Genomic DNA, 25,993 nt, shown 5'->3' with positions numbered 1-25,993 from the left:
TCTGCGATGTGGCATCCAGCTTTGGCCTCACGGTCAGCATGACGAAAACTAAGCTACTGGTCGCGGGCTATGGAGTCGCTGCCGCTGATTGTTCCGATCTGGCAGTTGGCAATGAAAGGGTTGAAGCTGTTACCTCCTTCCCCTATCTTGGATCTGTTATAACTCCGGATTCGCGAGCTCATGCCGATGTCCAGAGCCGCCTTGCGAAGGGTGCCAGGGCCTTTGGCTGTCTTCGGCGGACTTTACATGATCAGAGCCTGAACCTGCCTACTCGAAGGCATTTGTATGTGGTATGTGTTCTCACCACGGTTTTGTTTGGCTCGGAGTGTTGGACCCCATTGAAGTCGGACTTGGACAAGCTGGACAGGTTCCATCACGCCAATCTATGGTCAATCCTTGGCATTTCGCGCGGCCGCCAGTGGGAGCAGCACATTACATCGGAGCAACTACGCACACAGTGGGGTGACTACGCACACAGTGGGGTGACCCTACTCCACTGTCGTGCATGGTACAGCGAAGACGCTTGGAGTGGCTTGGGCACCTAGCTCGGCTTGATAACAATCGGTTACCCAAGCAGTTGCTCTTCGCTCATCTTCCACGAACCTGCCCGTTTTGCGGCCCCCGACATCGCTGGAAGGACGTTGTCCAGGCTGATCTGACTGTGGCCGGTGTGCACAATTGGTTCCAATCAGCCAACGATCGCGGAGAGTGGCGTGACATAGTGTCGGCAGCAGCGGGGGTGAAGGAGCCTGCCCCGAAGACGATTGTGTGCCACGTTTGCGGCCGCCTGTTTCGTCGGCGCGCCGACATGGCCCGGCACAAGTGCACAGCAGTCCGACAGCTCCCCGTATCACAGCAGCCTGGGTCGGTGCAGTGTCCTGCCTGCAGTAGATGGCTCCGGAGCAGGGGTAGGCTTGCAGTGCATAAGTGCCTAGGGAGTGACAACTGTGACGACCGACCGCCTTTTGATGCTCCTCCTGTTGCCGAGGTCCCGGTGTGTACTGCCTGCCAGCGTACTTTCAAGTCTACTGCTGGCCTCAAGCGCCATCGCTGTGGACCCCGCCCGAAGCGCCCTACAGTGACTGATCGCCAGCACTTTGAACATCATTGCCGAGTCTGTAGTCAACGCCAGTTTCGGAGGCGACAGGACCTGGAGCGCCATTTGAAGCACTGCCTACCTCTCCCCTAACCTCTCTGACAGTACCTCCCTTTGGGGAGCGGCGTGGCCATTTCTGGCAGCTGTCAATAGTAGTAGTAGTAGTAGTGTGTGTGTATGTGTGTGTGTGTGTGTGTGTGTACACACGCGTGCGCGCGCGTGTGTGTGTTCCTTTGTGTGCATGTGTTTGTGCACGCTCTTTTCATCCACTATCCGCTTGCTACTCTCTCTCTCTCTCTCTCTCTCTCTCTCTCTCTCTCTCTCTCAGGTCTACGGACAATCGGTGTGGTGACAAAGCTGGATTTGATGGACGAGGGTACTGATGCCAAGGATATCCTGGAGAACAAACATATTCCACTTAGAAGAGGTAGGCAGCTTAACACTGTATGTGTACTGTCACTTCACAAATACTCAGTACCTTGTTGCATCTCTTTTCGCATTTTCACCATGTACTGATTTGAGAAGACATTAATTTCCGTTAGTAATGGTACGAAAGGCCTCATCAGATTTACAACTAGCTTCGTCTCTTCGTGTGCTAATACGTTTCCGTCCGACTAAGTCTCTATCTCTTTTATACGTACATTTTCTATTGCTGAACACACACACTGCCTCACACACATCATCCAGTGGTGAACTTCTTTTCTGTACCTAAGTTTTCTGCTCACCTAACCTGGCCCTTTGCCCCATGCCTAAGGGTTTGAGCGCCTAGAACTTCAGAAATTAGAGTACACTGTTGTTGTTCTTCCAGCCGAGTCTCACTCGAACCGTGAAATCTATTTTTATTGTTGCTTTGGCCTGCAGGGTATATTGGTGTTGTGAATCGCTCACAGAAGGACATCATGGGTAACAAGGACATCAAAGCAGCGCAAGAGGCTGAACGGCGTTACTTCCTTAGCCATCCGTCTTACCGGTAAGCTCCAGGGCTTCGTACACGTACATGCTCCGTACCATTGTTTTTCATTATTCCTTTCGAGCTGGGTATGTGAACATAGTAAAAAAATGCTGTACGTTTGATGTGCAAAGAGCCACATTACTCGCTATCAATACTCTCATGAAACAGTCCCCGTGCTATGAAAATCCTTGTCTCCTCCTTCTTGTTCACTTTCTATGTGTGTACGTGTGTCAATGCACACCTGCATGGGTGTGTGTTTTTGTCGCTTTATTTTGTCTTGAGTCTGTTTCTGCTTGTGGGTCTGTCTCGTGTGTCTACGCTTGCCTGCGTGTGCGGTAAATGACTGTGTGCGTGCAATTGTATTTGTGTGTGTGAACACGTGCGCACATGTGTATGTGTGTGTATGTGTGCGTGTGTGTGTGTGTGTGTGTGTGTGTGTGTGTGTGTGTGTGTGTGTATGCGTGCGTGTGTTTGTGTGTGTGTGTGTGCGTGCGCGTGTGTGTGTTTGCATTCTGTAGGCATCTAGCTGATCGCTGTGGTACTTCCTACCTGCAGAAGACACTCAATCAGGTACAATACCATACAGTACTATGATGCTGTCCAGCACAGGACAGTAGTGTATGTAATGCAGTCAGACCTCGCTTATTTGGTCCTCTTTTATCCGGACCCCTCGCCATCCGGAAGAAAACCATTGGTTACCGATTTACAGCATATGCCATGCATACATACAGTATGTGTGTGGGATTATCCGGTTCCCTCGCCTATCCGGATATGTTTGTGGAAAATGGATGTGTGCGGTTAAGCGAGGTCTGACTGCGCAGGTAAAGCTAGGCACTACTGACCTCTCATGTAACCAGCCAATCACGCTCTCAGAACGGTCTCTCAAGAAAGGTTTTTTTAATTTCGGCCAGTCGGCTACTATCATAATCGTCTTGGGGGTTAGACAAGGGGAAGTAGCCATGTAGGGGCGTGAGCCCGCCTTTCGGCACCGGGAGTTGCAGCTTGCTCGACTTGACCAAGAAATGTTACTCTTCGAACGAAGGTGCAAACCAGACTTCCCCTGTGTGTGTGCGTGTGTGTGCGTGCGTGCGTGCGTGTGTGTGTGTGTATGTGTGTGTGTGTGTGTGTGTGTGTGTGTGTGTGTGTGTGTGTGTGTGTGTGTGTGTGTGTGTGACGCTATACAAGACAGACTTACTAGCTCATTCCTCTGCTACTTCTGATGTTCTTCTTGGCTTGGATGTGTTGCTACTGTTGTTGCAAATGTTTGCCGGCTTCTGTTTGTTTATAACGCGCAATCATTCAATTTTACACGTTCTCGATAGTTCGTCGTGTGTGTTTGTGTGTGTGTGTGTGTGTGTGTGTGTGTGTGTGTGTGTGTGTGTGTGCATGTGTGTGTGTGTGTGTGCATGTGTGTGTGCATGTGCGTGCATGTGTGCTTCTGTGCATGTGGATGGGAATGTGTGTTTCTGCACGTGGTTTTTGGACAATTTTCTTGCCGCTGTCTTTAGCAATTGACTAATCATATTCGTGAGACGCTGCCGTCGATTCGTCAGAATCTCCAAGACCAGCTCAACAGACTGGAGCCAGAGGTCGCTGACATGAAGAAGTTCAACCCGGACGACCCGAATATGAAAACCAAGGTCATGATGTCGTAAGTTTGTACTCATGTTACAGTGCACGAACGAGCAGTTGCTTTTTTTGTGTCATGCAGTGGACAGGGTGCAATCCACCACATTCCGTGTTGACATCCTCGTGCTGCCACACTTAAAATAGCCGCGCATGCATATTGGAGGTGAAGTTGAGTGAAATGGGCTTCCTTCCGCACTGCAACAACATTATAGCCTTTCGTTTTTGACTGGGTTCCGGAAATGGGCCATTGGCGCGGTGGGTGTGGCACGGCGTCATCAGTACCAGACTGCATTACATGCTCCGCTGGGACTATGTGTTGGAATGTGCGTCTGGTCTGACGGAGTTCACTCAACTCAGCTCCCAGAAGAAGACTGCACATTCTGTCGGTTTCTTTTCGTTCTCTGTTTTCCAAGCAAAGTTAGTTTTACTATGGCTGTGTCAAGTCTCACCATGCTCAGAGCAGGCAAGCCTGTTGTCATGCTGCACCGCAGGACCCTAGAAATTCCAGTTCATTTATCGCCATTCTAGTATCACCGCTCTTCCTATTTCCACATTATAGCAAGGTCTCGTTTTATTTTCCTTATACATGTAGCAAAGTGACCGATTCTCCTGGATGCTTCAGCTCAATACATGTAAGCCCATTGCACAATGACATCAGGGTTCTAGCCAAAGGGGGGGGGGGCGCAGCACCCCCCCCTACTCCGTTTGCGCGCCCCCCTACTCATTTTCCGATTTTTGTGTTTTTTCACGCCATTCAACGAAAATACAGTCGATAGTCACTACTGCTACTAGAGGGTTCATAAAGGTACATTTGTGAGGGGTGAAGTCGGGGTTCACCCTGTATGTTACATTTTGCATGGCGAGACAATTTTGGACAATGGAAAAAATGGGTCATGGGGTAACTTTTTCCCATGCCCCCCCCCCCCGCCCCCCCCCCCTACTATGTGGACCTGGCTAGAACACTGGACATAGTTTGTACCATCAGCACCCTACACAGAAAACTGGGCATGGTCGTGTGGGTTGTTGAACAGTACATTGCTGATAGCAGCATACTCACATGCATTACTCATGCCTTCCACGTTTGGCGATGCACAATGGGCTGATTGGGTATATGTAGCTTAAGCAAGTACATTTTACATCAGCATACACTCATACCTTGTTTATCCCGGCGGTCCAGGACCGGGCACTGCCCGTAACTTTGAAATGTCCGTAACTCCGAATCACATACATGTTTATGGGGAAAGGCCATAGATATGACATGGTGTCACTATTTTCACAAAAAGTGTTAAAAAAGTAGTGATTTTCCACTGAAACTCGCCCGAAATGTGCTCGGTAGACTGAAGTGCCCGTAACTTCGGGGTCCGGACAAACGAGGTAAAAGTGTATTATGTTTTCCATTGTCTTTTCCAGGACGCTGTACAAGTTTTCGGACGACTTCAAGTCGATCGTGGAAGGAGTGGGTACCAACATTGATCTTGCCGAGCTCTCCGGTGGCTGCAGAATCAACGCAATATTCCACGAGAAACTTCCTCTCAAGCTGGCCAAGGTGAGCTTGTGCTCTCAGGGCTTAGCTTGATGTGTAGCCAATAGTGCAAGATCAGAATGAAATGCAGTAAAATAATATTTATTTCAAAGGGATCACTCAGAAAGCGTGACACTACAATTCCAAAGTTCGATACCGTAAGTCTACCAATTCTCGGCATGTTTTTAAAGATGTCGGCCTCCCAGAGCTAAAACACATTTCGGCTGCATTCTAATTTCGGCCAGTACTGCTGCTGCCTGTATACCCTGTCACACTAAAAAAAAAGAGAGTAAATTATCGTGTCCGTTCCCGAAGGGAACTCACGACGGCCGCTAACACCCGGTAAACCCTCCCTGTCACACTGAACGTTGGAAAACACAATTTCGGCCACAACAAATTTACGCCCAAAAATTCCCAGGTCGAAAATAGCTGAAAGTAAATATGCGCCGAATATTAGTTGACTTACAGTTCACAGTTCTAGTCTCAATGCAGTGCCTAGCATATCCTGCTTACTCAGTTATAGTATATACACAGAAGCCTTGCTTGGTAGTTTAACATGTTTTTTTTCGATTTTGACAGCATGTTACAAGGCGAGGACGCGTAGTGCTCCTGACTACAACCATAACCCGGTTGGCAGAGTCCCGGTCTTGCGACCATTTGAACCGTATTGGGAAAACCCAGGTTCGGACCCTCGTTACTCTAGGGGTCGGTAGCTTGTAACATGCTGTCAAAATCGAAAAAAACATGTTACTTAGTTATGGTACAGGTCCTCCCTCGTTAGTAGATAATCTCTGGGCCATCGAAAAAGTTATCTTATAACGAGACTTATCTTGTAGCAGGACTTGCAGCTAAAGGTGAAATATACACTACTTCGTACCTACCGGGGCTACCCTCGATACAACATAAATATTATCGATGCTTCAACTCGTTATAAGATAATTGAAAATCTCCAACCTAACTCTTCCTTGGATGCAAAGGATCGTCCATATTCACGAATACATAGATATATTACGTTTCGTCTTTCTGCTTTATCCTACGTGTTTTGGCCTTGGTCCTGCATGGTCAGTATTATCTTGTACTGAGGGTTTGGCACTCCAGGGACCTGGGCAAAGGGTCGTTATAACGAATTTTATGTACTAACGGATTATGTTGTAACCGGACCTGTAAACAGTTGTATAGACCACGTTTCGCCAGGGGATTTCAGATTTCTATTTACTAACGCGGTTTATGTACTATTAAACCGGACTCGTTATAATGAGGGAGGACCTGTACTGTCAACCTCATGAATGCCGAGCTCGGGTCTAACAACAACTCATGAATAAAGACCTCCTGTATAACAACAACTCATGAATAAAGACCTCCTGTATAACTACAACTCATGAATAAAGACCTCCTGTATAACAACAACTTGTGAGTACTTCAAAGTAGCGACACAATCTTCTGACCTAGTGACCATTTGACTTCGTACTTTGGAAATTTGAACCTCACAAATATCGACAACTCTCGAATAACGACGCTTTCCTCATGCGCAGTCGATGGTCGTCTTCCGCAAGGTTGACGGTACATAAGATTCCATTTCTCCGTGGAAACTCATCTCACTGTCTATTACTGCATGTAAGACTCAGCTAGTACGTGTGCCTTCTGTTCCCCTGTCCGTGCAAGTAGTCATTAGGCATTGCCATGGCGAAGTCCAAGTATTAGGCTATGCACGCTGATCTCCATCCGTAATTTACGGACTCGTGTTGAGCGTGCTTAGCTTGTGCAGAGGGATTGCCATAGTGTGCATAACATGTTTGAACTGCAGTGCAACCCAGCTCCAATGCATTTGACGATTTGGTATTGGTATTACCGGTACATGCGAAGCGTAAGTGTGTGTATGTGTGTGTGTGGGGGGGGGGGGGCTGTCTTGGCTCTACTGGTGTCTCATCATGCCAAGCTGTTGAATGGTGCAATCCCAGCACAAGTTGCTATGGCTTCTGCTGTGGCATCGCTATCATCGCCTCTGTTGATGGGCGTCAAAGGTCAAAGGTGTATGTGTGTGTGTACGTACCTGCGTGCGTGCGTGCTGTGCTGTGCTGTGGTTTGGCAGGTGGAGTTTGACGAGAACGAGATTCGGCGTGAAATCAGCATTGCTATCCGCAACGTGTCTGGTGTTCGGTAAGACAGCGGTGACGTTCTGAAAATGATCCCAATCTCTTGTAACTGATGGATATGTGTACCCATCACAGCTAATGTGTTTTGTGCGAAAAGGCTTATCGTCGCCCTATGCTATTATGATACTTGGCATCATACTTTGGCAGCCTTCATTACACTCTTGAGCTTGTCGCAAACGTTTTTTGTCGTCCCTGAAACAAACATCATTCGTTTCGGGGAGGGGGTGCGCGCCGAAATCGCAAGTCGACCGACACTGTACATATGGCATATACTTCGAAGTACATGCAGGTGATTTTCGTCGTCCAGCATAGCAAGCTGCGTTCGTTTCAGAGGGAGGGGAGGGGGTCCGAGTACGAAATGAACGATGTTCGTTTCAGAGACCACAGAACACTTTGCGACGACCCCTTATTGACTCTTGTTGTTTTACAGGGCGTGATGTAGGCAACACACAGTGTATTGACGCATGTTCACAGTTATACACTCCTGGTTATCAAGTCTTGCCGTCATCCTCACCATCTTCCTGTATCATTCATGAGTAGTGTGTCCTGTGCCCATTTCTCCACTGTAGAGGCTCCATTTTCACACCTAACATGGCGTTCGACATCATTTGCAAGAAGCAGATTAGGATTTTCCATAACCCGGCGAATGAAGTCATTGACCTGGTGTGTGATGAGCTAAGGTCAATAGTGTCTAAACTATGTAGCAAGGTGAGGCCTTTCTCTGTCTCTCTGTCTCTGTCTCTGTCTCTCTCTCACTCTCACTCTCTCTCACTCTCTCTCTCTCTCTCACTCTCTCTCTCGCTCTCTCGAACCTCGAACTGGACATGTCCGGTTAATTAGAAGTCCCACAGATTCCACTTACATAGAAAATGTGTGGGATTTGTGCTGATAATTCGAAGTTACTTCGAAGTAGCAAAGTGTAATTCGAAGTTCACTGTACACTGTACTGGTCAGTTCAGTTTGCATGAGCAGGCTGTGCTGGTCAGTTCAGTGTCCGTAAAGTGTCTAAGGTCCATAGCGCAACTCTGCGTGACCATGAGAGCATTTTGACATACATATTGTGTTGTGGGTTCATGTTTGGATAATTAGAATGTCCGGATAATTAGAAGTTTTTTCCTGGCATTTCGAGGTTCGAATTATCAGGATTTCACCTGTACTACAATCTTGGTCAGCACATCCGTTCCCATCCAACACCCTCTTCAATTCGTTCTGCTCTGTGTGTGTGTGTGTTTGCCCTGTGCAGATCAACAAATACCCAAGCTTGAGCGATGAGATTGACCGCGCGTGTCGTTCCACCATTGTTGAAAGCGCCGAGCGATGCAAGAGATTTGTAAGTCCTGGGTACCATCCTCCACCACTTCATTACATACTATTATGTTATACAGCACTGGCCAGAGAAATCCAACCTCATGAATAAAATAGCACAAGGGGCTACATGGCCCTAGCACTATACACACTGTTCTGTGCACTCGAACGCGGCGTGAAACCTGTCTAAGACGACCGCTCAAGGGACCATCAAGACGTCGTCTTTGTGTAACCAGGTGGTCTCCTTGTGCAGGGTCATTTGACTGGAAAGTTGTGGAAATAGCATACCTTGGTCCTTGTTGTAGTGGTCTTCTGGGACAGGTGGTCACCTTATCCGAGTGATCGCCTTGCCAGGTTTTACTGTATATTCATGAGGCTGGATTTCTCTGGCCAGAACTGCATATGCATGCGTGCCGGTAATCGGAGATGCACGGTGACCTATAACTGAATACTATTCCGTCATGATTCCGACTTTCTTTAGTTGTCCGGCACTTTCCATACTAGCAGGTGTAGGCGTGTGTCTGCTCGATCATGCAGAAGCGATTCCAGCAAACAGGTCCCTGGCCTCCTCCTGTTGTTGTCATACTGCTTTGGCGGCTGGCCTATTTCTTTGTACTTGCGTGCACTAGTACCGACATTTTCGGTGCGTTTTATTTAACTGAAAATTGTCGGCACCGAAGTTACCGAAAATTAAACACCACCAAAAAGTTCTGCTTTTACAGTAGTACGAACAGCATATGATGTAGATTGTTGTTTGATGCTGAGTGATCATTGCTGCTGTGGCTCTGTGTACAGGTTGATGTGATTATTGATGGTGAGCTAGCATACATCAACACTAGGCATCCGGACTTTGAGAGCGCGTAAGCAACACTGCATATAACCATGGGCTTTAGCCTTTTAGGGGCCGTCCATAAATATCCAAGTTTTTTTCACCGAACGAATTATTTTAGTTTAGACCCAACCCCCCCCCCTCTCCCCCTCAGAACGTAAAACTGAAATCTGATTGAAAAGTACTGTTCTGCGTGTAGACATGAATGTTCATGAATGTTCAGCTGTGTTCAGCGGTGTCTGCTGAGAGATCAGTACTGTAGAACCTGCTAAGGCGACCACTCGGATAAGGTGACCACCTGTCCAGTCCTAGAGGACCACTACAACCAGGACCAAGGGATGCTACCTCCAGTCAAATGACCCTGGATAGCGCAAGAAGACCACGTTTCAATGTCTCTTGAGCGGTCGCCTTAGACAGGGTTCACTGTATTGTAGAAGCGGCTCAACTGTGGCGTCAAAGACTGAGTACTAGTGCTGCTGCTGGTGGGGTTTCTGACTTGCATCGGCCTCTCTTAACACGTGCCGTTTAAGCAGAACTATGGCAACACAATGTATGGTGTGCTCCTTGTGTTGTCTCGCTTTCACAGGAGTACGAAGAAGAAAGGCAAGAAAGACGGACAAGGCATCCAGGTCAGTTTCAGAATGCACGCAATTACGGCAGCATCGGGTGCCGAAGAACGGCGTACCACTTAAAGTTAGCGATGTTCCTCTTTTCGTGATCCTCCGCCTTCGTTCTTTGTGGTACATGTACTGTATTTTGTCGTGGTACTTTGTGGCAACGGCATGTGTGCGTGAGAGAGAGACAGAGGGAGAGAGAGAGAGAGAGAGAGAGAGAGGGGGGGGGGGGGGAGAGAAAGACCAGACTGATGGCAAACTTCGACGAAAATTCATAAGATTTGGACGATACGTCCTGGAGTAACGGAAGTCGCACGAGCTTTCGTCAACTTTCGACGGAAAAGAGCTGAACAACGAATATAACTTTTCGTTGCAATCACTGTACTGCCACACTGTAATGTACGGCACATGCGTACTGTTGTACACTTCGCGCATGCACGCTTGAGCATCGAGACCTACTTCCCGCACTCTGAAAAAATTGAATACCACTTTTCCGCAAGCTTCAAATCAAACAATTTTCATAGCCTTTTTTGTGGTTGCCTGAGCTGTGGAACCCTACGCAACTTTATTATGCGCCACCTCTAGTGGTGAAACGAATATCAAAACCCAGTAGCCGAATATTCTTTGGCTTAACGAACGAACGAACGAATATTCTTTCGTTAACACGGATGACATCACACACCCTCCTCTCAGTCGTTTTATTGGATATTGTCACTATTATTAGGCATGACAAACGAAGGCACATACATGTATTTCTCCACCATATCTAGGTCAATTTTCACAAAATCCCCAGCTGAAGTGCTCAAAAAACAGCCCAAGACGTGATTTTTCGTTCGACCGCCATAACTCCATTCCAGGACCTCGGATCGCGTCCGGGTTGCTTCGAGACGACAGCTGAGAGTTTTCTAATGCCGATGGAACTTTCGATGAGGCGGTTCGGTCAAGTATTTACGAAGTTACGGAAGTTTGAAGTCGCCCGGTAAACTCTGCATACCCGGTTAGCGAATATTCGCCATGAGAAATATTCGTTCGAATGTGACAAACCGAACGAACATTCGAATATTCGGTATATTCGTTTCACCACTAGCCACCTCCCTACTACTGGTATTGTAATTCCTTTCCTGTGCTGCTTGCTGCACTTGTTTTGTTCTTGTTGCCTTGGCATGATAGGTGGTACGCAAGGGCATGTTGACAACGACCAATGTGAGCATGCTCAAAGGAGGCTCAAAGGAGTACTGGTTCGTGTTGACAGGTGAGAACGTATTACATATATTGACGGGCAGACAGGCAGTGCAACTCAATCTTTTAGCAGGGCCTGTGCTGGTAGCTTGGCATAATATAATTATGATATTGTATTGCAATTTCAAATTTGGACTTCACGGAGAATTTCAAAGTTTTTAGGAAATTAGAGGCCACATGCCACGTACTGGGTGAGTTGCCAGTATGATGCAAGCCAGATATGAATTGATCGAAGAAGGATAGATTTACCATCACTGTGGATTAGAGTCATACTGTAGCTCAGTTGGTTAGAGCATTGCTCGCGAATAGCAAGGTCCCTGGTTCGAGTCCCGGTGGTGTGACTGATAATTTTTTCTTTCTTTCATATCTGGCTTGCAAGTGTTGAGTTTCGGAGAGAAAAGAGCAGTACGTGGCATGACGCATGTGGCCTCTAATTTCCTAAAAACTGTGATATTGTATCATGTGGAAAATCAAGAAAAACTCACAAGGCCATGATCAAATACTTGCATAATCCAAATGTATTACATTAGGGACTTTTGCAGCACACTGACAATTTACTGTGGATATGGATATGGCTGCGTGTGAGTATGTGCGCGTGTGTGTGTGTGTGTGTGTGTGTGTGTGTGTGCGCGCGTGCGTGTGTGTGTTCTGTGCGTTTCATGCTACAGCTGACACTCTGGCTTGGTACAAGGATGAAAAGGTAAAATGCCGTGGTGATGTATTGGTCATTATTGGCAGCAAGGTGGCACAGCCGGAATAGGCATTTTGTTTTTGAACTTTGCATATTTGTACTGCACTGGATAAATAATGCAATTGCCTTATGTAAGTGATTCTCTGTGTTTGGATAGTATTACGGTATGGTTTCCAGGGGAAATCAAATTGTCCCCACGTCCAGGGCAGAGGGGTGGATTTTTGGCAATTTTTGGGAGGATTTTCTCTTCGCCGAAAGTTCATGATGGCTTGTGTAATCTGTTTTGATATTGTGTGTGTGTGTGTGTGTGTGTGTGTGTGTGTGTGTGTGTGTGTGTGTGCGTGTGCGTGTGCGTGCGTGTGTGTCCTGTGTTCGTGTGGGTGCGTGTTCATACATCCGTGTGTGCATATGTATAGGAGGAGGATCAAAAATACCTGCTGCAGCTGGAGCACGTCAAGCTGAGGGAGACCGACACTGGTAAACCGATGTTTGGCAGGAAATGTGGCTTTGCCCTGTTCAACCCATCAGCAAAGTAAGCCGCAGCGTGAAGTATTAACTGTCTAGAGAGTGGTTTCACATCAATCCCATGACCATACAAGGGAGGCATGTTGGTTCCAACTCCAGTCCCCCCCCCCCCCCCCCCACTGCATATATGGGTCACATGATGTCGGCCACGTTGGTTCCAACTCCAGCCCCCCCCCCTCCCCCCCCCCCCGCATACTGTAAATATACAAATTTTCGGCAGCTATTTAATTTCGGCTATATTCGGCACCGACCCAAAACGCCTAAATTAAAACGCCGATGAAATTTTTCACAGCATCTGTCGCACTATACTAGCGCCTCTACCCCGCGCCGAAAATAAATCGCCGCCGAAATGTCAAAATTCGTGAAGTGCCGAAATTTTGCAGCGCCGAAATTTTGTATATTTACAGTATAAGGGATATATGGGTCACATGATGTCGGCCATGTTGGTTCCAACTCCAGCCCCCACCCCACCCCCCGCATATATGGGATATATGGGTCACATGATGTCGGCCATGTTGGTTCCAACTCCAGGGCCCTACCAGGGCCACCCCCCCCCCCCCCCCCCACATATATGGGTCACATGATGTCAGCCACGTTGGTTCCAACTCCAGCCCCCCCCCCCCCCCTGCATATATGGGATATGTGGGTCACAGGATGTCAGCCATGTTGGTTCCAACTCCAGCCCCCACCCCTTCCCTGCATATATGGGATATATGGATCACATGATGTCAGCCACGTTGGTTCCAACTCCAGCCCCCCCCCCTGCATATATGGGATATATGGGTCACATAATGTCAGCCATGTTGGGTCCAACTCCAGCCCCCCCCCCCCCCTGCATATATGGGATATATGGGTCACATGATGTCGGCCATGTTGGTTCCACTGTCCACATGACAAGGTGGTCACTTTCGGCACCAATTTGGTCACATGACCAACTGATGTGAACACCACTCTACTCTCCCTGTTCTGCCACTGGCCTCTGCTTGCAGGAACTTGTTCAAGGACCAGAAACAGCTGGAGTTGTCAAACGATGATGAGGAGTACATCGAAGGATGGAAGTCGAGTTTCTTGCGTGCCGGTGTCTATCCGGACAAGGGTGGAGAAGAATCAGTGGTAAGAGTGGCGTTGATTGCTTTCTTGCTTAGACTTCTGCCGCGCCTTTGTTCTCGTACTCCCCTCTATGTACTAGTGTTGTGCAAACCCTCCTGCTAGTCTGTCTCATTTTGCCCCGAGGTGTTTTGATGCATAGTGATTATGACGCTCATCATTCGCTCCCTTGTCACTGGACAGGTCTGTCCGTCTGGTTTTAGCGAATTCAAATAAAGAAAACAGCAACAACAACAACAACAAGAGTTCAGAGAGAACACTACCAACTACAGTACGGTCAAGTAAAATCCACCCTCATTGACATAACAGCTACCGGGGGCTGCACAACCCAAGCACTGCCAGCTACAGGGCGGTGCAGTGAATGCCGCTCTCCTGTAATCAGGGGGTTGGGTTTCACTTGCCAGCACTGTAGGAAACCTGTATTCAACCAAGGGTGGTGAAGAGTCGGTGGTAAGAGCTCAGAGAGAACACTCCTAACTACAATGCTGGCAAGTGAAATCCAACCTCATTGATATAACAGCTACCGGGGGCTGCACAACCCAAGCACTACTAACTATGGTGCAGTGAGTGAATGCCGCTCTCCTGTAACCGTGGGGTTGGATTTCACTGCCAGCACTGTAGCAAACCTGTATTCAACCGTCCATTGCAACGTACACACAGTAACAGCAATCCCCTGGCCGCAATGTGAATCTGGAAGTGTGCTAACTGACCATGGAGTGGAACAACTCAATACACTAAACTGTGTACTCAACAGCAGAGTTTGAACCTTTTTTTTTGCTTTAAACTAAGCAAGCCTTGAAACCGCAGAACTGCCCGGCTGGTTTGTGTGTGTTTACTGTGCCACAATCACCACCATTACTATTGTTGCTGTACCTGCTGCAGGAAATGTACACGGGCAATGACCCGCACATGGAGCGCAACGTGGAGAAGATCCGCAGCATGGTCGACTCCTACGTGACCATCGTCATCAACCTGGTCAAGGACCGAGTGCCGAAGTCCATTGTGCACATCATCATTATGAGCGTAAGGAGGTGCCATAGCCAGTATTGTATTTCCCCGATTATAAGTCGCAGCCCATTCTCACGTCCAAACCGAATTGTTTCAATGCATTCACATAAGTAAGAAGTCACTCTCGATTGTAAGTCGCATCCCTTCTTTGCCCTTGAGGTTTAGTGTAAAAAATGTGCGACTTACAATCGGAGGAAATACGATACATTCTTTAACAGCAGCCTGGCCTGGGGTGCATTCAATGTTGTCCCCGACTATCAGGCTACACATGTCTGCCATCAGCTCTGCTCAGAAGTATAATACTGAGTGCATTCAAGGTGGTCCCCGGCTGTATGGGCTACATACCGTAGTGTCTTGTATTAAAGCCGTTCTCATATAGAAGCCTGTTTTGAATACAAGCCTGAAGATACACTGTCGGCACATAAGCCTGGTTTTAGCGTTGACACACATAGAAATACCTGGTTTGAATAGAAGCCTGAAGTGAATAGAAGCCTAGCCTTGACATCGGCTTCTACAGGAATACGCCCGGCTTTCATACCCGACATTACAGGTATATCTGCTATCAACCCTGCCAAGACGTAAGCACTGTATTTCCTGATTTCATGACATGGTATGAACCAGTCAGCCACCGACCGGTGGTATTCTAACGTCTCGTAGACTCCGACGCAAACTGTGATGTGTGTTCCCGTTTATTTGATTGTGTGTGTGTGTGTGTGTGTGTGTGCACGCGCGCATGTGCGTGTGTGTGTGCATGTGTACAGCTGCGGAATTTCGTGGACGAAGATATCTCCAGCTATATCTATGATCAAGTAAGTGTGGTGGACGTTGACTGAACATCCCTAAGCTAGCACCAATAGTTGATGAAACCCAGAGTGAGCAGTTTGTGACATTTTCTGCATGGGCGAAAATTCCGGGAATACCGGTACATCATTGTTGGTGCAGATAAGCGTCGGGAAGTGGTGCAGTTCGTACACCTGAGCTGCAGTTGTGCAGCAGGAGATCTGCTTGAAGCCTGCCTGTATGCACGTGTTGTAGTACGTTACTTTGTGTACGTCGTGTGTACGTGGTGTTGGTGCATGCGCGTGTTGCTGTGGTGTGAAAAGCAGTCTTCGTCTTGAGTTCGTCATGTCTAGTTGTGTTCCCGTAGTCGTCTCGTCACAAATATAGCATTCTAAATGTAGTTATCTCGTTGTCCATTGTATAAGTGTGGAGATGGCACGGGGCTGGGAGCAGGTGGAGCCAGTTAATCACAACACACATAGTCGCACTACGCCACAAAACGGTGCAATCTAGGAAATTCGCCGTGACGGCAACCCGTTCGACCTGCACTCTCCAGTATATGAGATGTCTGAACAGTATTTGTTCATGTGAGGTCCGCTGGCAATAGAGTCTGGCTATTGTAATATTATGATGCTGAAGTCTGCATTCGACACCAGGATTATATGGGCGAAGTGGTGGCCCGCCAATGCGAATGTCTTTGCTTGATGTGCTCCGCAACGCGTCAGGTGATGCGGCCGGAATTCGGCTAACTTTTTTCTTTCTTTTTGGCTGTTCAGAATGTATCAGATCTCATGTGTGAGAGTTTAGTCTGTCTTTTGTCCGTGCTTTGCCTGTCCAGAATGTATCAGATCTCATGTGTGAGAGTCCCGGTGAAGAAGAGCGTCGTCGTAACGTGCTGCAGTTGTACAAGGCAAGCCGTGAAGCACTGGACATCATCAACGATGTCAACACCAAAACAACAAGCACTCCTGTACCACCACCGGTGGAGAACAGCATTCAAGTGGAAGCCGTTGCGCGGTAAGCTAGCGCTTGTACTGCCACCAGCTGACTGCTGTGATGTGATGTGGCGCTGCGGTGTTTCTCAATGTGTTGGCTTGGTGAACGTGTGCTGCGTGCGTGGGGAGAGGGGGAGGGGGTGGGTGCATGTGTGCTTGTGCTTGTGCATGTGTGTGTGTGTGTGTGTGTGTGTGTGTGTGTGTGTGTGCTTGTGTGTGTGTGTGTGTGTGTGTGTGTGTATGTGTGCTTGTGCTTGTGCATGTGTGTGTGGTATGTGCAGTCGATTTCCAATCGAGAGGTTGCGGGTTCAATTCCCGACGATTATGGTCGCACACGTCTTTCTTCTCTTTCTCGGTCTCTTCCTGACTTTTCTTTCATTCTCCTGGGTGGTTACCAACAGCCAGTGTATGCCGGAGTATGTGGTGTGGTGTGTGTGTGTAGAAAAAAATGGGAAAATGGAAAAATGAAAAATAGGGATTCACTGGCCAGAAAAAGTCACTTCAAACAGCTGTGTGGTGGATACCAGGCTAAAAATAGTGGCGGTCAATTCATCAGCCTTGCAAGCTGTTGAATGGTGTAATCCCAGCACAAGTTGCTATGTCTAACATAGCTGTTCGCTATCATCGCTTCCGCGATGGGCAGGTCTGAGGTGTGTGTGTATGTGTGTGTGTGTGCATGTGTGTGACTGTGTGTGTGTGCGTGCGCCTGCGTGCGTGTGCTTGCTTACATGTGTGGTTATGTGCTGCGTGTGGTGCCGCGACGGGTTCGGCCGAATAATTATAGCTGGTTGCACACTTGTGCGCCTTGTGTGTGGTGCCGCAATGGGCAGCAGGTCTGACTATGCATTGGGGTATGGTATGGTATGGTGCTTGGGATGATCAGTCTCTTCTAAAAGATGCCTCGAGTTGCGGTAAACTGGGTAATGTACGCGATCTGGAAACTTTCGGGCGTTTCATGATGGCTGTGGAATAGCAAAAGGTACGAAACGACAAAAAAATTAATGCAACTGACTCCAGTCGCAAACACCTCCTGGTGTTAATTGGTCTTTGCTCACAAATTGCGAATTAAAACTGGCGCAAGCATTTCCCGTCTTACAATAGGTCATAACCATGTCTCGATACCCAATGAGTAGTAATTCACCCGTGTAAAAAACTAAAAATCACCTCTATCCGTTCCATAGAGATAATAATACTTGTTCGGGGAAAGCACAGGCAAAGTGAAAAAAGGAACTTCTAGAACTCGAAGCGTACATCCTCCCAACACTCTTCAACTGGTCTCTAGAGTCTGGACTACACCCATCAGTTGAAAAGATTAGAGTTATCCGGATTTCTAGGCAAGGCCCATCTTCAAGAACTACTGAGAGCTCTGGTCTGAAACACTCATGACCAACAACAAGAAGACGTGAGCAAATCCAGAAAGTCACTCCTGTGACAAAGCAGCTAAATTCGTATCTGGCCAATATCAGACATGGCTACCCTTTTACCGTTCCCGCTGAATCCAACGGTACTTGTACCCAGCACCCAAAACACCATCGGTTTGGTATCGTTTCGACGGTAGAAGGCTCCGTTTACCGGGAAAACCAAACGGTACGATTACAACTAGGGTGACGTCACAGGCCGGTCGTTGTGTCAGAAACCAAAATGCTAATCCTGTCTTGAAAACACACAAAAAACAGTACAGGCCGACGGTAGAAGTTAGGGTGAACAGTAAAATGCTAACCATGCCTATTGGGGCAATGAAGCGCTAAATGTAGAACCGCAGTCTAATCTGGGGAAAGTGGACAGTGTAAAAACGGATACAGAATCCCCAGACGAGATCAGATTCCATTCACCTCGATTTCCTGAGTGCCTTCATTTTCATCCTCAGGATATGTCGTCGGAAGTGGTCGAAAGTCGTCTAGTACGACACCAAGAGTACATAACCCCCCAGAGTGTGCAACTCCCACATACCCTGCTGTCCCGACAGAATTTCAAGCTGACGTCATTATTTATGACGTAATGCTCCTTGCACCAGTGATTTACAACATGTGTACGGGTGTCAACGCATCACACGTTTTTCTTTGCAATAATTTGTACAGGATCAGATCGGCTTCGGTCAACCCCAGGTTCCGGACTCGTCTGACAATCCGTGTACAGTGCGCATTGCATCATCAAAATGACGTCAACTTGAAATTCTGTCGGGACAGCACCCATAGTGGAGTTGCACACTCTGGGGGGGGGGGGGGGGGGGTATGTACTCTTGACGATACCAAGAGTCAAACTCATCGAGCAGCAATGCAGACTGTAGCCAGTGATACGTTACGACTTTTCTTGTGGGACGCAATCGACTGGGGAAAATGTCGCTTGACCACCATTGCTGTCATGTAGCACAAACTTTATCCTCAATAAATCCTCCACGACAACAGCTGTCACGCTGTGACTTTATTGCAAGCAGAGCCAACATGCTGGAAGCTGCCATCATTGAAACAAGGCAACACGCCCATCAAACTGTTTCTGGTGAAACACTGCCAATCATTTCCTTGGCATTTCGAGATCGAAAACTCATTTTCGAAATTTCCTGTGCCACATCAAAGGGGTGGAGTGGGGTGGGGTGGGGTGGGGTGGGGACGAAAACTGTCGTATCCCGTGTTCTTGTTGTGCTGCGTGAACGTGATAGTAGGCTGAAACGAGACGATGGAGAGCGGAAACGACAATCGACAAAACCGAGTCCGTTAAACACATGTTTTGCTGTGCTCGTCTCTGTCCGCTGCAGGCCAGCATCGCGTCCATCGGGATCACGTCCGAGTGCACCGACAACCAAGCGTCCACCACTGCCCAAGGGAAACAGCTTCGGTAGTGATCCAGCGCCGAGCAGACCGCCACCAGGCAGATCCCCGGCACCTACTAGGCCAGTGCCGGCGCAACCGCCTCGCCCTTCCGCCGCGTAAGTTTGTCGACGCAATGTGTGTGCGTGTGTGTGTGCGCACGCGTGCGTGCGTGTAGGGATTCACTGGCCAGAAAAAGCCACTTCATAGCTGTGTGGTGTAGACCAGGCTGAATAGTGGCGGTCAATTCTTCAGCCCTGCAAGCTGTTGAATGGTGCAATCCCAGCACAAGTTGCGATGGCTTCTGCTGTAGCATCGCTATCATCGCCTCCGGCGATGGGCGTCAAATGGTCTAAATGGTTTGTGTGTGTGTTATAACTGCAGCCGCTGTTGTTGACGGAATGTGCTCACGTGTGAGTGCATGTATACAAATACTTCCTACGTAACCAAAAACTTCGTGACTTTTTTTAGAAGGCTGCGCACAGCTCTGGAATTGTTCAGTTTGACTTGAAATAACACTCGTGGCATTGTCTAACCTACTTACAAGCTACATACAGGGTTCGTAGCATACACACAATTCAGGGGATTTCCAGGGTTATTTCAAGGGTTTTCACGGACGCCATACAGTCGCCAGGCACCACATATCCGTAGCCGCACGCAGAAGTTCACTGATTCAGAATGTCAATAATCGAAGCTTTGATCACCAAGATTTTTTTACATAGTCTAGAGATTAAGTTTTCATGGTGAAATGAATATACCGAATATTCGAATACTCGTTCGTTTGAAAGCCCTATTTGAATTTTTCCTTTTTTTGAAAAGGCCCAACCCTGCCCTGCCAGTTACGTGGACTCGAGGGGGTCGCCATGTCGAATATTAGGGAGGTTTCACTCTACGGAATTACGTATGAAAATAACGCATGAACTGCACGGTTTCGCTCTACGTGATTTCTCCACGACTGCTAAACATGCGTTGTTGCTTTGGAGACGCGTTGGCTGCATGCGCCCACCGCATGCACCATGAACCGAAACCGCGTTTTCCATTATATTTTGCACGTGGTGTACGGTGTGAATACCTTGTGTTTCGCGCGGCTTGAATGTTGCCATGGACAAATGCGGAAAATGCAAAAACATATTTCAAAAAGTCCTACAGAGAACCCAACGTAGGAAAGAGCTTTCCTACGGAAATCGGTTGAGAGATTTACGTATGAAAGTCGCCCTCGCTCCCCGGCGCGTACGACATACGGATTTCATACGTAATTACGTAGAGCGAAACCTCCCTATTAATAAGAACTAAAAAGACTACAAAAGAAGATCGTGTAATTCACAGAATGAAATAATAAATGCCATGATGAAGACAGAAGACACACTCAGGCAAGCTTTACTGCATTCTGCTGCTCCTCCAATATCTGTGCGAGGTCACCTAGCTCAGCCTCTTTCGACTTCGCGGTACGGCGCAGGCTGTTGGACTTGACAATCCAAGTCAAGTCGCTGGATGACTCAGCACGCTCTGAGAACTTGCCAGCAGAGGAAACCAGCTCTGTAACTTCTGCATGAAGTCGCTTCTGCTTCTTCTTCACATCGTCGATCTCCGGCAGTAAAGCCTTCCGCTTGTTCGACTGGCCCGCGGCTTGTGCCTTCCGCTTCTCCTCTTCCAGATGGTCTCGGTATTGCTGTTGAGCTGCTGTAGCAGGCCGTATCAACAGGCTGGAGAGATGTCAACACTCCCCAGGCCGCCAGCAGAGGAACACATGGTCACAGACCAACCGCTGAGAAACAACAGACCGTTCGGACGTGTTGTCGTCTTCTACTTGGCGGTTCACGGAAAAGCCTCGCTCAACAGAGGCTTGGCCATGAGACAGCGGAAGCAGCTCCTCGACAACAGCCCATGCCTTGGCATACTTAGGCTTCTTGAGGGGGGGTGTCCAAGCGATCCGTGTAGGGTGACAACTGCTGGCCTTCACTTCACTCTCGAGAAAGATGCGGAACTGTTGCACAATTTCGTCGCAAGACGACAAGCCACCTACAACACGGTCGGCTTCAACAAGAATAGGCAGCAGCGGCTTCATCTTTCTGATCGCTTTCTCTGGCTGGGTTGCCATGACAGACGGGCAAAGACACTGCAAATGCCGAACCAGCAGAAACCTGAGCGCAGCCTTTGCAACAAGCTTCTTCAGGAGGGTGACGAGGAAGAGGCGAAGCTAAATCTTTTAAAAGCTCTAAGACCTGGAGCTGACTGGCCTTCTCGGCAGCAAGCAGGGGTCTCCTGGCCAACCGAACCAAGATCGACTTTGGTGGCGTCACCCAATTTGTCTGGGTCATAAGGCTGCAATGCCATCAGGCGAACTTTCGTAATCCCTTCCAGGACAGCAGGCTTCATGAAGCGTTGCATGAGCGTCCGGATGAGGGAAAACAGATCATCCGCCATGAATGGTAGCAGGGGCCGGTCATCTTGGGAGAGCGTCAGGAATGGCGAAACCTGCTGGCAGACTGATGCGAAGATAGCTATCTTGACCGGCGTCAACGGGTCTCCCGAAAACGTCTTAGCAGTGTCATACGAAGTGACGGTGGGCTTCGTAACAGTCTTGGCCTCTGAGCTGCAACATACAGCTTGAAGTTGTTAAAAAGCTGCAGCGCTCTGTCTGCCACCGGGCCATTCTCCACCCAGCGGTGAGCACAGAATCGGAGAGGGAAGTTCTTCGAATTCGTCGCCGTCTCATAGTCCTCTCTCCTTGCTGGGCTCTCGTGGAAGAGGCAGTACATAGCTGAAAACAGCTTGTTCAGCACCCAGCCAGACTTCAGTGCACCCCCATCTGGAATGCACTGTAAACAATGTGGAGACCACAGCTCCCGACGTCAATAGCTTGTCGGCCAACGGTTGACTTCAAGTGCTCATCAAACATAAATTCAAATGATGCCCTTTGGCGAATCCTGGTGTTGAGGACATCTTTGAAGGAGGGAGCCAGGCCAAAGTTCGTGAGGTAAGAGCATTTACGCTCAGACACACCAAACTGTTGCACAATTAAAAGGGTTTTCAAGGGTGCTACGAACCCTGTATATACAAAGAAAAAAAGCAACACAGACGAGTGAGATTAAAGAGGTTCCGCACTACGTAAAGTTGAGCAACTTTATGTTAGTGGGCTGGAAAAAACAGTGAATTCGCGGGTTTGCCCTCCACTTACGGAAAGTTGTCTACGTAGAGTACGTAGATAGGGCTCTGATAAGTGGATTGGGGTACAAATTTATGACTCTTTTCCCAGCTCGATCTGGTCGTACACTGCCGCGTTCGGAGTTGCCAAGGGCAGCTACGTGATTTGAAAACTCCGTATGGCGGAACACAGATGCGCATGCAGTTTACGTAAAGACTTTCCGTAGATCGACTGCGTTTTTTACTAACGTGATAACGTTATGCGGAACCTCACTATTAAGTTAATTCAGAGTCCTCTTCGCTCGTGTCATTGTCACCTGATGACGCTGACTGCGCATCACCAGCAGTCGCTTCTTCTGTTCGCATTTCATTCAGCTTCTTGTCAGCTGCAGTGATGATCCGACGCGGGACTTCGGCTACGCCCTCTTCATCTCCAGAGCTGGGTGGGCCTCGGTGTCGACTATTCAGTCGTTTCCACCCGAGACCTCCATTATGCCGTGAAACAAGCCCATCCACAAGTTTCGCATTTTCTCGGCAGGATCTCCTCTCAGCATTCTACAACGGCTTCGAGGATGTCCCTGCGCCCTTGGCGACAAAGGAGACATCTGACTGGAGAGAGGCAAAGAAAGCCAGTTCGTCAACATTCCGATCCGGAGTCTGCCTGGTTGCACTGAAACGTTTCATCTTGTCGTGCGAGCGGAATAGCGTCATGTTCTCATGCTGCGTATGAGGCCGCGCACCGTCGTGCTGTAACTGTGTAAGCACAGTACATGACCTGGCCAACTTCAGGGCAGCGAGTGCCCGCGTGACTCCACGTTCCAGCCGTGAGCACCACTGCGTCGCTGTGTCAGTTTCGAGCAAGGACGTTTTGTTTACTTGACTCGTGAGTTCCTGTCGGCAATGTCCTCGCCTGCATGGTTCCGTGGAGAATCTATTCGGGATCAACCAAACGTACCTCGACATGAATGTGGGTTGTCAATGACAGCCTTTGGTGCGGTTCGTTGAGCGGGTTCTTGCTCAAAAACACTGTTGAAAAAGTCACGTAGTTTTTGTGTAGACGGAGGAAGTACATGCATAATGTTAGCCTTACTTGTGTCTCTCTCTCTTTCTTTCTCTCTCTCTCCCTCTCTGGCTCTCTCTCTCTCTCTCTCTTCTCTCTCTTCTCTCTCTCTCTCTCTCTCTCTCTCTCTCTCTCTCTCTCTCTCTCTCTCTCTCTCTCTCTCTCTCTCTCTCTCTCTCTCTCTCTCTCTCTCTCTCCTTGATAGTTAACCAGGTATGATGATGACAGAGGTCAAAGAGGCACGCCGGGAATTTTCTCGGTGGTGTGTTCTCTTCATGGGGGCCTTATATGGCCCCCAAGAAATGGGGAATCGCGAAAACTAGACCCAAAAAGTCGATATATGAAGCCAGGGAGGGCAAAGTTTGTCTCCTCTTTTGATGGTTTTGATGACGTCACGTGTGCTTAGTATTCAAATTCTCTGCATTTGAAGATCTTAGTTTTTTTGAATTTTTCTGATGATAAAGAATGATGTTTGGTCAACATTCCCAAGCTTCACAACTGCAACCGTACTCTAAGGAACCTGAAGGACCTCCTGAGATGCCCCTGGTAGAAGCGCAGCCTGATGAGGGCCAGGAAATTGGAGCGGACGACTTCACTGGTCGACAAGGAAATAACGATTGGTGTTCCTGCCAGAAATGTAGGGTGATGCAGAGGGCAGTCGATTACCTTTGCTGTCGAGAGAGCGCTGCAGCTGTTAGCATTGACAGCCCTTTGACATGCGTTACACATCACCCCGACTTCGCGTCAGCTTGTCTAAACAAAACTGTTCTGACCATTATGCCTCACGGCGTATAGAGAATTTCGGGATCCTTGTACTCGGACCAGTGAAGTCCTCCGCTCCAATCTCCTGGCCCTCATCAGGCTGCGCTTCTACCAGGGGCACCTCAGGAGGTCCTTCAGGTTCCTTAGAGTATGGCCGCAGTTGTGGAGCTGGGGAATGTCGACCAAACATCGTTCTTCCTCGTCAGAAAATACAAACAACTAAGATCTTCAAATGCAAAGAATTTGAATACTAAGCACACGTGACGTCATCAAAACCATCAAAAGAGGAGACAAACTTGGCCCTCCCTGGCTTCATAATTATATCGACCTTTTGGGTCTAGTTTTCGCGATTCCCCATTCCTTGGGGGCCATATAAGGCCCCCATGAAGAGAACACACCACCGAAAAATTCCCAGAGTGCCCCTTTAAGAGGGGAAGTTGTTTGTAGCGCCTAACATCTGAACGATTGAAACGTGGTGATTTTAAGAGGTTTTTTTGGACCAATCGCAGAGATTGAGAGAGGAGTTGTTTGATGTAGCTTTCGTTGTCATCTTTGTATCTTGATTCTACAGGGCTGTTCCCAAGCGACCCAGCAGACCTGCCAGGCCAACGTAGGGAAAAGGAAAAGCTTTACACACCTGCTGATCATTGCCTGCCTGGAGGTGTACGTGTGTGTGTATGCGTGTGTGCGTTTGTTTGTGTGTGTATGTGTGTGTGCATGTGTTTGTGTGTGTGTGCGCGTGTGTGTGCGTGCGTGCTCGTGCTTGTAACTTTGCTTGTATCTGTCCCTGTTTTTGAGCGTGCATAGTCGTTATATTTCTGCTTCTGCATCGCCCAGTTGTAATGTGTTCTTGCGCGTAGTCTGGAGGTGTGCTCAACGTCCGTAACCTACTTGCCTTGCCCTCCCCCCCCCTCCCCTCGCACCCACACACACATGCACTTTGCTATTCCTGCCCAGCCCTAACACATATTTCACCTACCTTGCTGTGTGTGCGTCTGTGTGTCTGTGCGTCTGTGTGTGTTTATGTGTGTACTACCTGTATGTAGAGGTGCGTATCCTTGAATGCTCCGTGCTCACTTGGCTTGCTGCAATCTTTAGTGTCATGGCTGTTTGCGATGTCGCCATCTTTTTTATTATTATATTTATTGAACTTTTTTTCTTTCTTTTTCTTGACCAACTCTTGAGTACGAAAGCAAAGTCTTGAATATTGCGAGACTTTGCACTTGCACCGCTCTGCTGTATACGCTGAGCTGCGAGTGCTGCTGAAATTCACATGATAAAATGCTATTGCTGTAGCTAGCGCATATCTTGGGGCCACTGTCCGTCCGTTGAAATCTTACTCCTTTTTTTGCTGCACATTGCTACTGGACCGCTGATTTGACTGCGCTGTCGTCTCCATACGTTTACTCCGCAACTTGATGTGAGCCACCTCCGCCACCATGCACGCGCGGTATTTATAGTCGTGCCCTGCGCACGCACATACCCATTCATGGACTTGCTGTGAGTGTGCAGGGATCGGCCATATTTGGCATGATTTGACAAGAGCAGTATCCCGGGTATCCAAGCGCTGAATAAGCAGAATATTTCATCGACGAATACCAGGTAATTTAAACTAATTTCGCCTGTTGGGGAGGAAATTGTATTTGCTACACCGGTCATTTACATGTACCGTAAAATCCCGCCAGAGCTAGGCTTCCGCGGAGTATGCCGGCATAATTTCGGGAATTATTGGTCTGATTTTTAAAACGGGAATTATTGGCAATTTTTGTGGAATAATC

At 48.3% G+C, this 25,993-nt stretch overlaps 1 protein-coding gene across 1 annotated transcript in view; it reads left to right on the top strand.

The window, feature by feature from the left end:
- LOC135829541 (dynamin-1-like) overlaps positions 1–25,697 on the top strand; it is a 36,135-nt gene extending 10,438 nt beyond the window's left edge. Inside the window, exons 5-23 of the mRNA XM_065341937.1 lie at positions 1,425–1,523; positions 1,958–2,066; positions 2,567–2,618; positions 3,557–3,699; positions 5,088–5,223; positions 7,289–7,356; positions 7,922–8,060; positions 8,596–8,682; positions 9,453–9,517; positions 10,073–10,115; positions 11,271–11,352; positions 12,008–12,039; positions 12,447–12,562; positions 13,545–13,668; positions 14,545–14,685; positions 15,432–15,479; positions 16,289–16,467; positions 19,198–19,368; positions 24,787–25,697. Of these exons, the coding sequence (XP_065198009.1) occupies positions 1,425–1,523; positions 1,958–2,066; positions 2,567–2,618; positions 3,557–3,699; positions 5,088–5,223; positions 7,289–7,356; positions 7,922–8,060; positions 8,596–8,682; positions 9,453–9,517; positions 10,073–10,115; positions 11,271–11,352; positions 12,008–12,039; positions 12,447–12,562; positions 13,545–13,668; positions 14,545–14,685; positions 15,432–15,479; positions 16,289–16,467; positions 19,198–19,368; positions 24,787–24,829 (1,877 nt within the window). The 3' untranslated portion in view covers positions 24,830–25,697. The remainder of the gene's footprint in view (positions 1–1,424; positions 1,524–1,957; positions 2,067–2,566; positions 2,619–3,556; positions 3,700–5,087; positions 5,224–7,288; positions 7,357–7,921; positions 8,061–8,595; positions 8,683–9,452; positions 9,518–10,072; positions 10,116–11,270; positions 11,353–12,007; positions 12,040–12,446; positions 12,563–13,544; positions 13,669–14,544; positions 14,686–15,431; positions 15,480–16,288; positions 16,468–19,197; positions 19,369–24,786) is intronic.
- The last annotated feature ends 296 nt before the right edge of the window (positions 25,698–25,993 follow it).

This window comes from Sycon ciliatum, chromosome 13 (genome assembly GCF_964019385.1).
Source record: "Sycon ciliatum chromosome 13, ocSycCili1.1, whole genome shotgun sequence".
Classification (NCBI taxonomy): domain Eukaryota; kingdom Metazoa; phylum Porifera; class Calcarea; order Leucosolenida; family Sycettidae; genus Sycon; species Sycon ciliatum.
This window is presented reverse-complemented; position numbering and strand designations above follow the sequence as displayed.